We start from the raw sequence: 18,724 nt of genomic DNA, 5'->3' as shown, positions 1-18,724 counted from the left end.
CCACATATATCCTAGAATGAGTCCCCAGTTCTGATTCCTTTTCTATGGCTGTATTTAGTGACACCACTCAGAACTGCTTCACCTCTAAAATTCTAATCTCCACCCCAAACTTCCTTCTATCCATTACACAATGTCACCTCATTTTATCTTCAAGCTCTACCCCTTCCTATTCACCCAATTTATCAGTGTCTTACTGATCAGACTTCTCTTATAGCCCAGCCCAAATCCCACAGCCAATCTCCAGCAATCTCTAATGGCCTTGTCCTTTAGCCTTTAGACACTCCTACCATCCGAAGCCTGATCCTGGCACGATCCACTCTTCCCCACTCTACATTCTTGGCAGCTGAGCACTGCCGGAGAAAAATGAAAAACTTGGGCTCCTAGCCACTGCAATTAATGATTTCCCATCTCAAACTGGTTTTCAAAGGCATTCCTCAATCTTTTCACTTGGCTTTGGTCAGTGTCATCACTTAGTCTTCCGGATGGTTACTACTAACAAAAATGTGAGACATGACTATGGTAAACAGAGTATCAGAACAATCTCAAGGGTGTTGGATAAAGTATGAGAAGAAAACCAAAGGCCACACATGGTCAAAGCAATTTAGCTCCAATGCTGTATGTCCTTTGGGTTCTAAGTCAATTATTTTTATGGCACTGGGAATACTATTGCTGTCTTCTTATAGATCCTTAGAGTTTGAAAAGTGTGGTGAAGGGTGGACCACTGGTAAAAATGACTGCTTTCAACTCCCCTCTTGCCCCAGGTACCTGTCATACTTACTATACGTCATCAATGACACAAACCAAAGTTTTGTTTTCATTTTAATTTATTCTTTGCAGTTTAAAGTGAAAGTTAAAACATCACACAAACCACAGAAGCTTTAGGTATAGTATTGACCAGTTTTAAAACAAAAACAGTGAATGATCATTTACACACATTCCTTAAGTCTAAATTTACATTTTGTTATATAAAGGTACTATTACCGCACACAAGTCTAATTCCTTATAAACCTATTTGTCAAGCAGCAGGATGACAATGCATCATAGCACAGCACAGAATGTTTCCATTAAGAAACCACAGCAGCAGTATTTGGTGAATGGTTATGCACAGAACTAACCTGGAGGGTAATGTTAAACTCTGGTCATAAGATAGCACACATTAACAAATGGAAAATGTAACTTTTATTAATTTAAGATAAATGTTATTCTTTATGCTTTAAAAGCTACAGGATACTTTAAAAGCAGACCATACAAGTTGCTTTAATTCTAGACTCAGTAACAAAATACTATTCCATTAGTTGCTTGAAAGTCTATAACCTTTGAGTACTGCTCATTGGCTTTTTAAAGTCAACTTCAAATATAAAAGCACTTGAAGTTTACCAGTCAAAAACCTAAAGTTACACTGGCTACATGTTACATTAAAACACACCTTGTAAGAAAGACAGACTTTAAAAAATACTGCATTGTTGACTTAAAATAATTTCAAAATAGGTTGCTCCTAAAAATAAAAATGCACCACTTTAAAATCTTTCAACACATTTTGGTTTAAAATAACATTTTGTGAAATCATTAATATGGTTCACCCACCTCCCGGCAAATATATTCCCACCTTTCAGCAAAGTAACAACTGGAAGTGGTTTTTAAACCTAGTATCATCTAAAGAAATGGGTCAGCACATATGTGAATTAGCTATTCACCAGAAACAATGTATTTAAGGTTTCCACCATGAAAACAACACTACAAAATCCATTGGATGAATTCTACTTTTAGCTTAACGAATATATTAAAAACCTCACTTAACAGTGCCACACTAATATTTAGCGGGTTTTTTTGGCGTTTAAATCAGAGCAATGCAAACCAGTACGTTTGATACAGGCAATTTTCACAAAAGTTTCAGAGGCAAAGAGATGCGGGAATGGTAAATTAGTAAGGAAATCAACAACCCTGCTAGAGTCCTCGATTTTAGAATTTATCCTCAAAAGATGGCATAGTTAATCGCCATCACTGTGAGCATTCAGACAAGACAAATAACTTGTATGTGCTCTTAAATGTTCAGCACCTTCTAAACTTCAAAATTAACCACAGGCGAGTCAGTCTCTGAGAAACTGAAAAGGTACTTGGGAAATTCTGAGTGCAGCTACAAAAGCACTAAAATAGGCAAAGTTACAGAAACATATACCACACAAATAATTCTGTGTTAATATTCTTCTTGCCTTTCTTAGTGGCCTTCGAAATATGTACTATGTTGAGTGTTAACTAGGGGCGGGGGGGGTGCCCAAGAGAAAAATACAAGTTTTAAACAAAGGAATTAGTTTGTAGAATTTTTATATTGGCACCAGTGATTTCTTTTTACTCTCCGAGGAGTTAAAACATGGTAGGGTGTAAGCGATTAACATGCTTTTGGATATATTTCCCAAATAAATAGAACATTTCCTTAAATTCTACTAAAAAAGACATTCTTGAAGCATAAATGTTAGTAAATAATACCAACACATACACCTTTCCATGGATTCTTTGTTGTATTGTGGATGTCCGCTGCAGGCTGTGTGGGGTTACAGAAGCCATCACTCCTTAATACTCAAACAGTATAGAAGCTCACTGGTTATTTAAGGTTTTTCAACAACTATTATTACCCAAACCTAAGGTATTCCCTAAAAAGCAGAATCCACAGCTCAAAGTTTTAGACTATGAAAGATCTAATTAAATATCCTCCCAGTACCAAGAAGGTTTTAGGCATTAATTTTTCTGACGACCGTTTTAATTTGATATCCAGCGAGTATGAAGCACTAAAATGAATGCTTGAAACTTCTGTCACTGTTCTGTTAATCCCTATAGGCACAGAATCACAGAAAAATGCATCCAGTATGGAAATGAAAGATTCTGCCCCACTCTCAGCTGCTGGTTAAAACTAAGCGCATGCTCTGTAAATTCCCTTTCGGTATATCCAAAGGACTAGGCATACCTCAGGAATGCAAGTGGACTGTTGACAAAACCATCAGCACGGAGTATGAGGTATCATAGTTACACACCGTCATAACACAGAGGTGATATCCTGGGATAACTAGTTTTTGAGAAAAAAGGGTAAACACAAAAAAAAAGGAACTTGGGATTCATAAAAGAAATTGGCTTTGCAATTCACTCTTGTACAGAGTGGGTAACACCAAAAAGGAAGGGTCTTTGAATCCATATCTCTTCCCTGGTGAACACTCAGTCCAAAGTTCAGTGAAGACAAACATGGGTACCTGGCAAGTTATTTTCCAGTGAAGCGGGCATTTTCACCCACTCTGTTTTATCCTCGGTACCCAGGACCTCTGAGGTCTTGTCACTGAATTGTCTGGGAAGAAGTACTTTCTGCACAGCACATGCCTTGAGTGTGAAGCCCCCCCATACAAAGGGAGAGACTAATCCTGCTCTTCTGAAGTAGAACTTCTTAGGCTAAGTCACTACTCTAAAATCTTGAATATGTTGCCAAAAAAAAAAAAAAGTATCTCATAGAGGATAACTATTTTATTTTTTTTTTTAAGATTTTATTTATTTGTCAGAGAGAGAGACAGAGCACAAGCAGGGAGAGAGGCAGGCAGAGGGAGAAGCAGGCTCCCCGCTGAGCAGGGAGCCCAATGTGGGACTCGATCCCAGGACCCTGGGATCATGACCTGAGCCGAAGGCAGCCGCTTAACCGACTGAGCCACCCAGGCATCCCGAAGATAACTATTTTAACAGCATTATAAGAGACAGGATTAAGTACCCCAATAAATAATTGCTACCTTACAAGGGAAAATAAATTTACAAACTACTTTTTATCTAAGATACTATCAATTGTAAGATGCACCATATATATAACTAAGAAAAAACACGGGCATTAAACTGACACAATGCTTTCATACTGCGTAGGATGTTTATATTTATTGAAACGGTTTTTTAGAGTGAAGCAGATGTTTAACACATCAATCTTGTGCATACCCAAAAGAAAGTGTATGAAGTTAACTGGTTAGGTTATAACTATCACCTCATATTCTGAGTCCAGCTCTTCTGAATCACTTCTCAAATCACAGCCATGGATGTCTGCTTTCATCCATGTAAGAGCACCCGTGGGGTCATCAAGCGCACTGGGGATACGGTGTTTCTTGAAAGAGTGCTCCACCACCATCTTCCGCTTAATGTCAGCCGAAATTCTGAGCAAAATGAGGTCTGCCACCTTAGAGATAACCCTGCTCGGTGCATGAACCGGTCACACCAGCCTCTGGTTGCTTTGAATTTTGTTTCTTCTATTCCCAGGGTTTTGACGATTTCTCCTGCCTTTGACCGCATTGCTTGGCGCATGACGGGCAACGCTTTCGCATGCATCTCGCTAACAAAACGTAGTACAGCTTCATCCACCTGTGGGTATCTTCCTTTCTTAGGCCCCGTAAAGCACTTTGTTGTTGCTTTACAAGAAAATATGGAATGGCGGTCACTCCTCCAGCGCCAGATATTTGCTTCACTAATTCCCGAACGTTCGCCCTGCTGCCCTGTTTCCATGCTTTTCTGCATACACAATCACTTTTCGTTTCAATGCTGAATCATAGTGCAATCTTTTTGAAGACATCTTTAAATGCCAATTACACCTGACACATTTGGTACCAACAATACAGTGACGAAGCTGTGACAAGCCATTAATAAGTTCCCACCGGCACAGGCTGGGGATAATTACATCACGACCCTCTCCTGGTTCATCACAGTAATCATGAGACACATCCCAATTCTGGACAAGGTAAAATGTGAAAACAAAAACAAAAATACAACATACATTACAGAATTAACAAAATATGGTTTTCTCAAGCCTGTCATGTTTACCAGATTCACACCAGTGCAAGAAAATAAGCCTGGGAGCCAGAGAGTTAAGTATGTAAGTAGAAAGCTAGTGAAGCAAAAGATTATCTTTAAGATGAAATCTGCAATGGTCTGATTTGGTTTTAATTCCCTTTATTTTCATATGGCTTACATATAAATCTTTTTCTTTTAATTGGACTTAACATCCAAGTAAAAATGTTCTTCGATTTTTTAGCAAACTGCAAAGCCAGGTCATTAAAGACAGAGGCTCCCCACTGCCTTTCGTCATTCACTAGTATGGGACTAGGGCTAGGGTCAGTGGCCTTCATCAGTAGGTGCCCTCCTTTGCCGAGCAGATCTGATCCTGTATGAAGATGATGAAGTGTCTTCTTCGGTTTCAGAGCCTGACGGCTCATGATCTCCCTCCTGAGATCCTGTGTCTCCCACCAGTTCCCGCAGAAACTTGAATTTCGATAAAAAAAGGTGCCATACAAAATACCAACCTAAAAAGGGAGAAACATGAGGAAAAACTATTACACACAATATTATCAATGGAGGACATGCTAGTTAATTGTGTATGTGTCGGGGGTATATTACAAAACAGTATGTATAGTATCAATATATATGTGATTATAAATATATATTTATGTAACAAACACTTATTAATCATTTACTACGGACAGGCACAAGAATAAACTCTGGCATTATATAAGGAAGGCAGAAAGTTTCTGCCTTCATGGAATTTAGAATCCAAGCGTGGTTTATCTACATTAAAATTATGATGACATTATGATATGTAAGTCAAAGTGTTTATTATATTAAAATCAAATTTCTGAGAGCACTTCACTGGGGAAAAAAGAAGATACTTTGCATGTCCTTGGGACAGTCATGTCTCAATGCTAATACTTACTAAAAGCAAGTCTCCTCTGATTGCAATGTGAAACCATTAAATGGCAGGGGTCAACTGCACTTCACTGAGAACTTTTGTCAGAGTGAAGCTATTCATAGTTTCCAGAAATAATACATTTTTAAAGAAAATTAATACATTCTCTTTAATTACATGATGAAAGAACAAAGCCAGACCACTACTATCTGAAGTTCAAGATTTTTAAAAATTGGTATATTTTCATGTCAAAGTCATTACAAAGTCTGAACTCTCAAGAATAAAAATGACTAACCATGTTTTGTTTTTTGCAAGGAGTTTGAAGTTCACTACATTTTAGACGCCCACGAATAAGGATCAATAAAATGAGTACACAGGATAAAACCTCTGAACCCATGACTAGTTGCTCTGAAATGTTAAGCACGTGTTAAAACAAACAAAAGTAACCACTATAACAAAGTTTTCCAGGCTAGTGTGCTTTACTGATGCCTTCTGCTCTAAACTCTCTAGTTTAGTAGAAAAGCAATGGACCATAGCATGTTCTGATGAGTAGCAGTTTATGAAGACAAAATCGAAGCAGCTTTTCTACCCCAGCATTACAGGATCAACATGAATGACCACTTAAGGAAGTTTCTAATTCTACTTGTTTCTTTCTTGCAGTCTCTGAAGCAAAAAGAGAAAAAAGATCAACATAAGCTCCTTGGTATTAAAAGACTAACTTCAGGGGTTTAACCCTATTTCTCAAGGGTTTGCTTTCCCTGAAGCCTGAGCGCTGAATGCTAACTGAACCAAGCCACAAATGTACTTTGGTCAACCAAAAGTGTGAGTAATGCACTTAACTTCATAAAATAGTATTTTCATAATATTCCAAATTAGCACACTCCCGTCTTCACCCACAATTCTCTGTAAAAGTGGGCACAGCGAATTAGCAGAAAGAACTCTGGGGGAGTCAGGAGCCCCAGTTCTGAGAGAAGAATCAGAAAGCTACTGTGGGAACTAAATGAGAAGGGCTCTACAGGGCTGGGGTGCCTGGCACTGAGTAAGCATTTGTAAGGTGTGGGGGTCCCTGGGCAGTGGGATCTGAGGTGCTTCTATTTTGTTAATTTTCTTTTAATTGAGATACAATTCACATTGCAGAAACTTTGCTTTTAAAGTATACAATTCAGTGTTTTTTAGTGTATTCACAAGGCCAGGAAACCATCAACATGATCAAAGCCCAGAACACTTGCATCAACCCCAAAAGAAACCCCATATCCATCCCCATTTCCTCCCCCCCGCCCCTGGCAACCAGTAATCAACCTTTCTGTCTCTACGGATTTGTCCATTCTGAGCATTTTATATCAATGAAATCACTATATGTAGTCTTGGGTCTGGCTTCTTCCACTGACCTATACTTTCAAGGTTCATCGTCCATGTTGTTACAGGTATCACTTCATTCCCTTTTTATCACGGAATAATATTCCGTTGCACCAATACACCACATCTGGTTTAACCATTCAACAGTGAATGGCCATTCGGGTAGCTTCTACTTTGGGGTTGGTATAAAACAGTTTCTGCTTTTTGGCTGCAATGACCATCTGTGTGTAAGTTTTTGTAGACATATTTTCATTTCTCCTGGGTCTATATCTAGGAGTACAACTGTTGGATGAGGTGGAAACTTTATGCTTAACCATTTATGAAACTGCTAAACTGTTTTCCAAAGCAGCTGCGCCACTTCACATCCCCACATTTGGAGCTGTATGAGGCTCCAAATTCTCTACATCCTCACCAAGACTTTTCATTGTCCACCTTTCCCATGACAGTCATCCTAGTGGGTGTAGCACTGTGGCTTTTATTTGCATCTCCCTCGTGATTAAAGATGTTGAGCATCTTTTCACATGTTTATTGGCCAACTTATATATCTTCTTTGGAGAAATTCCTTTGTCCATTTTTTAAATCACATCGTCTTTTTATTGAGTTGTAAGAATTCTTTATTATTCTTGATACTAGACTTTTATTAGATATATGATTTCCAAATATTTCCTTCTACTCTGGGTTGTTTTTTCATTGTCTTGATAATGTTATTTGAAGTACAAATGTTTTTAATTATGGTGAAGCCAAATTTATCATTTTTTTTCTGTAATGAAATCCAACTTACCGATTTTTTTCTTTGGTTGCTTGTACTTTGGGTGTCATATCGTATCTAGGGAACCACTGACTAATCCAAGGTCATGAAGATTTACGATTATGTATTCCTCTAAGGGTTTTAGTTGTAGCTCTTACATTTACATCTGATCTATTTTAGCTAATTTTGGTATGAGAGAGAGATTCAAATTCATTCTGCATGTGGATATCAAGTTGTTCCAAAACCATTTGTTGAAAAGGCTTCTCTTTCCCCATTAAATTGTCTTGATACCTTTGTCAAAAATCAAATGACCTGGGCACCTGGGTGGCTCAGTCAGTTAAGCATCTGCCTTTGGCTCAGGTCATGATCCTGAAGTCCCAGGATCAAGTCCCACATCGGTCTCCCTGCTCAGTGGGAAGTCTGCTTCTCCCTCTGCCCTTCACCCTGCTCATGCTCTTCCTCGTTTGTTTGCTCTCTTTAAACCTTTAAAAATCTTTAAGAAAAATAAAAATAAAAACAAAAACAGTTTTAAAAAAATAATAAAAGGACCATAAATTGATCTATAGTATCTCTATGCCAGTACCACACCATTTTGGTTACAGTAGCTTTGTATTAAGTTTTGAAATTGAGGGGCACCTGAGTGGGTCAGTTGGTTAACTGCCTCCCGCACAGGTCATGATCTCAGGGTCCTGGGATGGATTCCCAAGTCAGGATCCCTGCTCAGCAGGGAGTCTGCTTCTCCCTCTCCCTCTGCCCACCCCCCACTCCTGGTCTCTCTTGCACTCTCTCTCAAATCAATAAAATCTTTTAAAAAGTTTTAAAATTGAGAGTTAAAAGTCTACCATCTTTGTTCTTTTCAAGATCATTTTGACTGTTCTGAGTCCCTTGCATTTCCATGTAAATTTTAGAATTACACTGTTGATTTCTGCAAAAAAGGCAGTGAGAATTTTGATAGGGATTATGCTGAATCTGTCGATTAATGTGGGGACCCTACACAGTTTTTTTTTAATACTTCCCTGTACTTACAAGATTTTTCCACAATACACAAACATGACTCTGATAAATAAAAAAACCAGGAAAAACAAGTCAGAAACTAATAAGTAAATCATGAATATTCTATAAACTTACGTTTTAAATATGCCAATGCCACTAATTGGCCTAAATTATTAAAGCCAGTTGATTTCAACAAATACTAAAGAAAACCGTTAACTCTCAGGTTAGTTTTGATTATCAAAGTCTTGACCTCATAAAGAACAAAGACTCCAACAGTGGCTACAAGTGTAAAGTGACCATAAAGAAAAGTAGGGGAGTGCTCTTTTGACTAAAAAGAGACTATGGTGAAGGGCTGGCATGCTGGAGTCCCACCATAATTAGAGTGCCCCTGCGGTGATGGTTAAGAGAAAGCAAAGTCATCACAGATCGGTATTTCTGAAACAAATAATGCAATATATGTTAAGAAAAAAAAAAAGAAGAAGAAGATAGCAGGAGGGAAAGAATGAAGGGGAGTAAGTCGGAGGGGGAGACGAACCATGAGAGACGATGGACTCTGAAAAACAAACTGAGGGTTCTAGAGGGGAGGGGGTGGGGGGATGGGTTAGCCTGGTGATGGGTATTGAGGAGGGCACGTTCTGCGTGGAGCGCTGGGTGTTGTGCACAAACAATGAATCATGGAACACTACATCAAGAACTAATGATGTACTGTATGGTGATTAACATAACAATAAACAATTAAAAAAAAAGAGAGAGAGAGAAAGCAAAGTCTCCTAGCACAGAAATCTACACAGTAAGGAACTAAGGACAGCTGTGGCAGTCAGTTTGGGAAGGCACAAAAGCATTCAGCTAGATCACAAACTCTTTCTCAACTTTAATGAAACGAAGCCCCCTCTAAATTTTTTTAATCACTGCCAATAACCTATGCAAGGGATTCAATCTCAAATCAAAATTCAGAATGTGGTTGCCAATGCGGTGCTTGAGGTCAGAGCAGTAAGTTATGGCGACTACTACCTCCGTACACACAGCTGAACCACTCCATTTCCCACCTCTCCTTTGTATCCCCCAATCTGGGATAAGAAAACTTGAGAAGCGCGCTCATTTTCCCGATTTGGTCGGGGTGTTCAGATATGCAAGGGTCGGGAGTGGAAGGGGAGCATGTGGTCAGTGACACTGCTTCCCACGAAACATCGTAGACAAGTCCCCTGATGGAGATACAGAATTTGTCTGCTGGGCAGCCAAAAAGGAAAGGACATTCACCGTGCTGGTGTTTTATGGACTAGTGTAAGGACAGGGTGGGAACGCAAAGCTAAAAGATAAATAGTGTTGATAAGAACTGCAGTGGTATTTACTAAACTGAGGGAAGTTCAACAAGCTGTTCTCCAAGTAAAATGACTCAAGTTCTAACAGCTATATTTTTCAGAGACAGATGGCAGAAGGAAGTGGGGAAGGGAGTTTCCATATCACAGTACCTATGATTAGTAAGATCTCATGCTTCTACAGAGAGTATTATTAGTCTGAACAAAGGAGGATCCTAAAAACTTCGGGCAGTTTGATTTAAAAAAAAAATTATACACATGATCATTTATTTTCGAAAAAAAACCATTATTAAAACCCCAATGGGCATATACCAAGGAAAGCACGACATAGCAAAGAAGAAACTGAGAGAGGTACTACGACAGTGCCAGATAAAGCTGCTAAAGGACAGTTACTGTGTTAATTACACATGTTTTAAGTTTGGGACAGGTACTACAAGGAAATGCTTTGCCCATATCATTTAATGGCCGAACTGTCACTCAATTTAACTAAACTGTCCATTCACATACTTCTGGTAGCTGATTAATGGGGGCCCTGCTCTATTCATCTATAGTATTTTAGTTATACTGGTCTTATGATTAAAAACAAAGTAGAAAGTCATATACATAGTTCATCTCCTCTTCTTTTAATAAAGCAACTTTTAGGTCAAGTAACAGAAATCTTGACTTATCTTCACCAAAAAGTGGGAATTTATTGTTAGCTTATAGGAGAGTAAGCTTACAGAATGCAAGGGAAGAAGCAGGTTGCTGGAACAGAACTAGAAGGCTCTTGTGAATGGATGTCATTCTCACAGCATTATTTGTTTCTCTCTACACACTTGGCTTCACTTTCTTCTCAGCTTCCCTTGCACATAGCTGCTTCTTCCCTCTTCTATGGAAGACTTCTCGGTTCATAACCTCAAAACAAAACAAAACAAAACAAAACAAAACAAAAAACCCATCCTGGATTTCCATTCCCAACTTGGGTCTAGTGTCAGCCCCAGGACCAGGGTCAGTGTGCATGACCTGCGTCAGGTATGGCGAGCACGGCTGTCGGGCGACCCTGGAGAGCCAGAGTGTGGTCTGAGAGATTGCAGGGGGGTGGACAGGATAGCCTAGCGGGAATCCAGGAAAGCTGTCTCCTCCACTCTTTTTAGCAACAGAGTCCTGGAGGATGGTCTCCGCTAAGGAGTCACTCAGAAACAAAACATCCCTGAGCTAGGCAGGCAATTCTTTTGTTCGATAAAGTCTAACCAAAATCTCCAATCTTCTTGCCTTGATTCCTTCAAAACCAAAACACAGTGTAAACTTTAACTCTGGTGGGGGTGAGGTGAGATTAGATGAGGCTGGAGTCATATTCTCCCTTTTAAGGGAAAAGAACACAAGTCAGTGTAAGGCCAGTTCAAAAGCATTTATTATCCAATGGAATGACCCTAAAGATATATGATTACCACATTACAGCCATTCACAACAAAATCACTCCAACTGGCTACTCATCATACTCGGCTAGGAAGCTTTGAGAAATACAACCCTTGACTTCCCATATGACTAGACCAGCTCAGTTTGGACTCTGGGCCCTACTGACTAACTTCTACCAGGTATGTGTATGCATCTTTGTGGGGCAGTGGGATGAGAGGAAGAATAATCACTAAAAAAGCTACCTTTTACTGAAAAGGACTTATCCTGTACCCTGCATGCCTACAGCCAACAAGAACTCTCATGGAAGTAGAGCTCATACAATTCCTCCCACTGACAACAGATGTTAAGACACCAGAAACTGCTTACCTAACCTTGCTCTATGGGATGTGTGTCTCCCACCTTGTTCTGGGATTTAGTAAGAGAGAAATGGGAAAGAGGAAAGGAGAGAAGTGGGGGGAGAACTGTCCACACTGTATGTATACAGAATCAGAAATTTACACCGATTGCTGAAACCAGTACTGTAGTTTTTCATAGTTTAAAAGGCAAGTGTGTGCCTTGCTCCAGTCTCACGCTGGTAATTACACACTGTATGTCAGAAAAACTGGTGGGCAACAGCGGGTGTGTATTCTGGGATAAGTAAAGGAGCACTCACCTGTGTGTGCCAATAACTAAGCATTAGTTCAAAGGATGAATTTCATGAAACACACTGTACATTGTTTTTCTGTGCAAGATAAAGGTGCTGGCAGCAGAAGGGTGGTGATAGCAGATGAACCCGAGAGATGAACCAACACCATCAACACACCACAAACCCAAGGGACAGTTGTAATTATAGAGCTCTCAGTTTACAAAGTGCTTTTCTATTCAACAGCTCCTGTAATCCTCCCCATTGTCCTCTGAATTAATGAGACTAGGAATCATTATCCCCAATTTTTAGATAACAAAATAAAGGCTCAAAGTGACTCAACCATTGAAGAAGGCCAGCTAGGCAAGAGAGCAACAATTTTTAAAAGTGTATCAGATTTCTCAGATTTTCATCGTGAAAGTATGGCTAAAACCCAAAACACTGATTAGAGAATGAGAATTTGACTTCACTACCCAAGATCTCAGGTCAAAAGCCCAGCTACCGTATAATCACAAATGTTTGTCTCTGTGGAATCATTCCAACGGAGTTACATAATCCCACCTTCATGATGGCATCTAAGTGGTTAACTAATTGGCTCAATACCAATCTCAAGCTTTATAAAGCTCTTTTCCATTTTCAGTCCTCTTACTGATTTTTATTTTTCTCTGAAGGTAGCTAAGGCTCATTTCTAAGATAATATATCCAAGGCCACAGACAAGACTAAGTAAAAATAGAGCCATGCTCTTCCACTTCTTGCCACAATATTCCCTCTACGGCACACCCCTTTCGTAATGACACACTGGGCAACACTAGATGATAAGCCCCTGGAGATATCATTACTGAATCAACACCATCTTGAACCGTAATAGCTCCACATCCAAAACTTTTATCCAACAAACAGGACATTTTTTAAGTTGCCTTTTTAAAACCTCTCCTCTTATCTTTTCTATTTTCTTCTCTCTTTGGTGACAACACGCCCATAGATCCAAATATTACCTCTATGACAAATGATAAGCACATTTCCCCCCCATACTTCCCACCTTTCTTGAATCTCTGCTTAGTTAGCTTGAAGGCACCTTTAAAAAGTATATACATTCCACAGCTCCTCCTTCTGATTTTCATATTTCTGTAATGGGTATTATAACCTCTCCCCATGTCTCTGGTGAGAAATAGTTCCTTTTCAGCACATGGCCCCTCCTCTACTTTACCTCAGTGCTATATAGATTCTACCTCAGTAAGCCCTCTCCCATCTGTTTGCTTCTCTCCATTCCCAGTGTCATTCCCTAGCCTACATCAAATCCTTATTATCTGCCAACTGGATTATCAGCATAATGGCTGACAGCTCACATGCATGTTGGAGCCACACTGCTTGGCCATGAATCCTAACTCAACAACTTACTTGCAACTTGAGCCAGCTAACCTCTATGTGCCTCAGTTTCCTCTTGCATTAAATGGAGATAACAGTACCCACTCTCAAAGGGTGACACTGGTAATAAAAGGAATATACACAACATGCTAAAGAGAATAAGTGGCACATAATAAACACATAACAAACGTTACCCATTGTCACTGTCTCCTAGGTTCCAGTCCCTTCCTCTTGCGGGCAAATGCTACAGACACGAGGCTACTACCACTGTTACTAAGAATTTTAAGCATCACCAATACATAATTTTTACACCTTTCTACTACACTATCTCTTGAGTATAATGCTGTCTTGGGTGACTGCTTTAGCACTTCATGCTCACTTCCATTGCATTAATAACTAATTGTCTCTCATTCCCTCTAAGACACAAGTTTCTGAAGACAAGGAAATGTATGGTTTATCAATGTCTTCGACTTTGTTCCCTGTCTTGAACAGTACCTGGCACAGAGCAGACACTCAAATCAACCAATCCCCATGCTCAGCCCCTCAACACGCAGACAAAACTACCCATGAATTTAAGAGTATAATGACTTTCACCAATTAACCCATTTCAGAGCCCTGAAGATGCCTGCTACATAATGTAGTTATAAATGGAGAGAACTGCTTTAAGACACTGAACAACCTTATCAACCAAGGTGAGCTGACACATACAGTATGCTCTATTCAATAACTATAGAAGAATCATTCTTCTCAAGTGTAAACAGAACATTCACCAAAATACACCATTCATCAGTCTTATTAACTTCAAGGGTAAACCCTCTTAAATTCTACTATACAAAATATATTTTCTGACCATAACAAAATTAAACTAGAAACTGATGACAAAATGGTAACTGGGGGAAAAATTCAAATATTCAAAGTTTAAACAACATACTCCTAAATAATCCATTCCAAAGAGAAATCACAAGTGAAACTAAAAAATAGTTTGAACTGAATTACTTTTTTTTTTATTTGAATTCAAGTTAGTCAAGATATAGTGTAGTAGTATTGATTTCAGGAATAGAATTTAGCGATTCATTGCTTACATATACATATAATACCAAGTGCTCATCACAAGTGTCCTCATTAATGCCCATCACCTACTTATCCCGTTCCCCCCCCATCCACATCTCCCCCCGAATAATTTTTATAAATCAAAAGCAATACCCGGGACTTCTGGTGTAGCCACGGCACCTAACACTACAACCAACCCCTCGCAGCTGCTGCCGCTAGAGCTTATGGACAAATGTACAGGATCAAGAATTCACATTGTGATGAAGAGTGATAAAGAAATTGTTGGCACACTTTTGGGATTTGATGACTTTGTCCGTATGGTACTGGAGGATGTCACTGAGTTTGAAATCATACCAGAAGGAAGAAGGATCACTAAATTTGATCAAATTTTGCTAAATGGAAATAATATAACAATGCTGGTTCCTGGAGAAGGTCCTGAAGTATGAATGGATTTCCTTGACTTACTCTGTTTTGTCCTACAATAACAAAATAGGAAAAAATTTTTAACCTTTTAATGTTTGGATTCTGTAAAGCTAAGTTTCCCATTAAAGGGGAAATAGTTTGAAGATGCACTGTAAATGCTCATTTTTTTTAACTTAATCATTATTATCTTGGAAAAAGAACAGTTTGTTCTTCGAAGACTAAAATAAAAATGTTTTCAGTTAAAAAACAAAAAAGAAAAGCAATACCCACAAAGAAATTTATTAACTATTTTTTAAAAAAAAGGAAGGCCCAAAATCAACAGTCTAAGTTTCCACCATGAGAAACTAGAAAAGAAGTACAAATTAAACTCAAAATAAGTAGAAGAAAATAAAGATAAAAGCATAAAGCAATGAAATAGAATATGGATGAATAATAAAGGGGAAAAAAAAACAATGAAACCAAAGTTGATTCTTCAAAATGATCAATATAATGTATAAACCTCCTGCCAAACTGATCATGTGAAAAAAAAAGATACAAATAAGGAATGAAAGAGAAGACATCACCATAAATCCTACAGATATTAAAAGGATAATGAGAATATTATAAACTTTATTCTGGTAAATTACACAATTCAGATTAGAGTGCTTAAAAAGCACAAAATATGAAAGCTCACAAAAGAAATAGATAACTAAAACAGCCCAACATGTAGTAAAGAAACTGAATTTGTAGTTAAAACCTTCTCCACAAGAAAAGTCCTGGACCAGATTAATTCTAACACACATTTAAGAAAAAGTATATGAACTGTGACAGACACAGTTTGGTAACCTCAATGAGTCAAACCGTGTGTAAGTAACTCTTGTGTGACCCGTCCCCCTGAGAGTGTATGGAACCTGTGATCCACTTCCAACCAATAGAATTCAGCAAGGGTGATGGGACAGGTTATATGATAAAGGTAAAAGGATTTTGCAGATACAATTAAGGAATCCATCAGGTGATTCCGAGTTACTGAAAAGGGAAACTACCATAGGTGGACCCAACTCAAGTAAGTGTAAATCATTAAAAGAGAGACTGAGACGTCCTTGGTATCACAGAGATTCTCCTGCTGACTTAAAGCAGCAAGCCACTGTAAGTCCTACAGTCACAAGGAACTGAATTCCGCCCGCCGTCCTAAGAGGCGGGCTAAGACCCTGAATGCGCTGTGAGATGGAGAATAGAGGACCCAGCTAAAGCCATACCCAGACTCCTAACCTGCAGAAACTGTGAGCTAATAATTATATGTTGTCAGAAGTTGTTAAGTTTGTGGTAATTTGTTATGCAGCAATAGAAAACTAATACCCTAATTCTAAGCAAACTCTTCAAAGAAATAAAAAAGGAACACGTCCCAACTCACTTTTGATGAGGTCTTGCATGACCCTTATGACAAAACCAGATAAAAGCAATTAAGAAAGCTACTAATATTCCTCAAGAATGTAAATGGGAAAACCTCAAATATTTAGTAAATCAAATCCTGCGATATATAAAAACAATAACCCATCAATATATAAAAAGGGAATATCTGAGGTATGTGGGGTTGTTGTAACATTCAAAACTCAATGTAATACACCATATAAACAGACTTAAAAACGCCATGACTATCTCAATGCAGAAAAAGCATTTGAAAAGAAATCCAACATCCATTGCCAATTTTTTTAAATATTTCGTAGTAGGAATAGAAGGAACTTTTATTTTCTAGCCTGATACAGAATATCTACAAACTCAGCTAATATTAAACTGAACAGTGAAAGACAAGTGTTTCTCAAAAATCAAGGAGAAAGATCTGCTCTCATCCCTTTCTTTCAATGCTACACTGGAGGTACAATGAGGCAAAAACTTAAAAGACACATCCTGGAAGGAATAGGTAAAACAATCATTGGCAGTTAGTATGAACCTCTGGGTAGAAAATTCTATGGAATTTACAAAAAAATAAAGGTAGTAAGTGAATTTTGCAGTTCTGTAGAATACGCTGCCAATATACAAAAATCATCTGAATTTCTATATATCTGCAGCAAACATTAAATGAGTACCACGCACAATAGCATCAAAACTATGAAACCTTTACAGTTAAATTTGACAAAATTAGTGCAAGAACTGCATTATATACTGAAATACATAAAATGTTGTTGAGAGAAATTAAAGCCCCCCCCCAAAAGAATAAAGAGATACAATATGGTCCTGGATTGTTAACATTAAGATGTCTATTCTCTCCAAATCCAACAGATCTATTTTAACAAGCTGATTCTGAAGCTTATAAAGAAATGCAAAGGATCTAAAATAGTAAACATTTTTTGAAAAGAGTAACACTGCATAACCTACACAATTGGTGTCAATGGAACAGAATAGTCCAGAAATAAACCCATATATATATATTATATATATATATATGAGATCAATTGATTTTCAATGCCTTCAATAAATGATGCTAAAACTACCTTTATGTAAAAAAGAACCCCGGATCCTTAACTTAAACCAAACAAAAAATTACTTCAAAGAAAGTATTTATAAAACATGTATCTGATAAGAGACTGTACCGAAAATACATTAGAATTGTTACAACTTGATCATAAAAAGACAATGGAATTTCTTTTTTTTTTTTTTTAAAGATTTTATTTATTTATTTGAGAGAGAGAATGAGAGAGAAAGAAAGGTCAGAGGGAGAAGCGCAGGGAGCCCGATGTGGGACTCGATCCCGGGACTCCAGGATCATGACCTGAGCCGAAGGCAGTCGCTTAACCAACTGAGCCACCCAGGCGCCCAAGACAATGGAATTTCTTAAGTGGACAAAAAATTTAAACAGACACTTGACAACATGGCTGTTGGCATTGGAAAACATGTTTGGCAATTTCTTATAAAGTTACCCAAGAGAAATGAGAACATATATCCCCACCAAGACTTGTAAATGAATGCTAATAATAGTAGTAACACTTGTAATAGCCCAGGCTCCCTGCTCAGCCAGGAGACTGCTTCTCCCTCTCCCACTTTCCCTGCTTGTGTTCCCTCTCTCGCTGTGTTTCTGTCAAATAAATAAAATCTTAGAAAGGGGGGGCAGGGTGCCTGGGTGGCTCAGTTGTTAAGCATCTGCCTTCGGCTCAGGTCATGGTCCCAGGGTCCTGGGATCAAGTCCCTCATCGGGCTCCCTGCTCCGCGGGAAACCTGCTTCTCCCTCTTCCACTCCCCCTGCTTGTGTTCCCTCTCTCCCTGTGTCTCTCTGTCAAATAAATAAAAGCTTAAAAAAAAAAATACTTGTAAAAGCCGAAAACTGGAAACTCTAACAGTCATCAATAAGCAACTGGATTAACAAACTGTGGTATATCCATCCAGTGGAATATTATCCATCAATTAAAAAAATGAATCACTGATATATGCAACACAGATGGATTTCAAAAGCATTATGCTAAGTGAAAGAAGTCAAACACAAAAGATTTGCTGCATGATTCCATTTACATTAAATTCTAGAAAAGGTAAAATTATGGTTATGGGAAGCAGTGCAATTGTTGCAAGGGCTTGAGGACTTACTACAAAAGGCCATGAGAGAATCTTCTGGAGTGATCAAAATGTTCTGTATCTTGGTTGTGGTGGTGGTCACACCACTGCATACATTTGCTAAAACTCATCAAATTTTGTACTTTCCCTTCACACTTTTCTGTGATCATTTGGATATGTATATTATCCATGTTAAACTAAGGACAGTTTATAAACTATTTCTAAGACCAGATTTAATCTTTGAAAA

The 18,724-nt window shown here is 38.4% G+C and overlaps 1 protein-coding gene and 1 pseudogene across 1 annotated transcript in view; one reads left to right on the top strand and one right to left on the bottom strand.

Moving 5' to 3' along the window:
* Window positions 1-806: 806 nt before the first annotated feature.
* Window positions 807-18,724, bottom strand: part of SMIM13 (small integral membrane protein 13) — a 29,980-nt gene continuing 12,062 nt past the window's right edge. The window contains exon 2 of the mRNA XM_025891035.2: window positions 807-5,309. Coding sequence (XP_025746820.1) covers window positions 5,122-5,309 — 188 coding nt within the window. The 3' untranslated portion in view covers window positions 807-5,121. The remainder of the gene's footprint in view (window positions 5,310-18,724) is intronic.
* LOC112838119 (U6 snRNA-associated Sm-like protein LSm5 pseudogene) lies at window positions 14,717-14,985 on the top strand (annotated as a pseudogene).

The sequence above is a fragment of the Callorhinus ursinus genome, unplaced genomic scaffold (genome assembly GCF_003265705.2).
Source record: "Callorhinus ursinus isolate GAN/ISIS: 27379988/994484 unplaced genomic scaffold, GSC_fseal_2.0 scaffold26, whole genome shotgun sequence".
Taxonomy (NCBI): Eukaryota; Metazoa; Chordata; class Mammalia; order Carnivora; family Otariidae; genus Callorhinus; species Callorhinus ursinus.
Note: the sequence above shows the minus strand (reverse complement) of the source record. Positions and strands in the feature narration are given on the sequence as shown.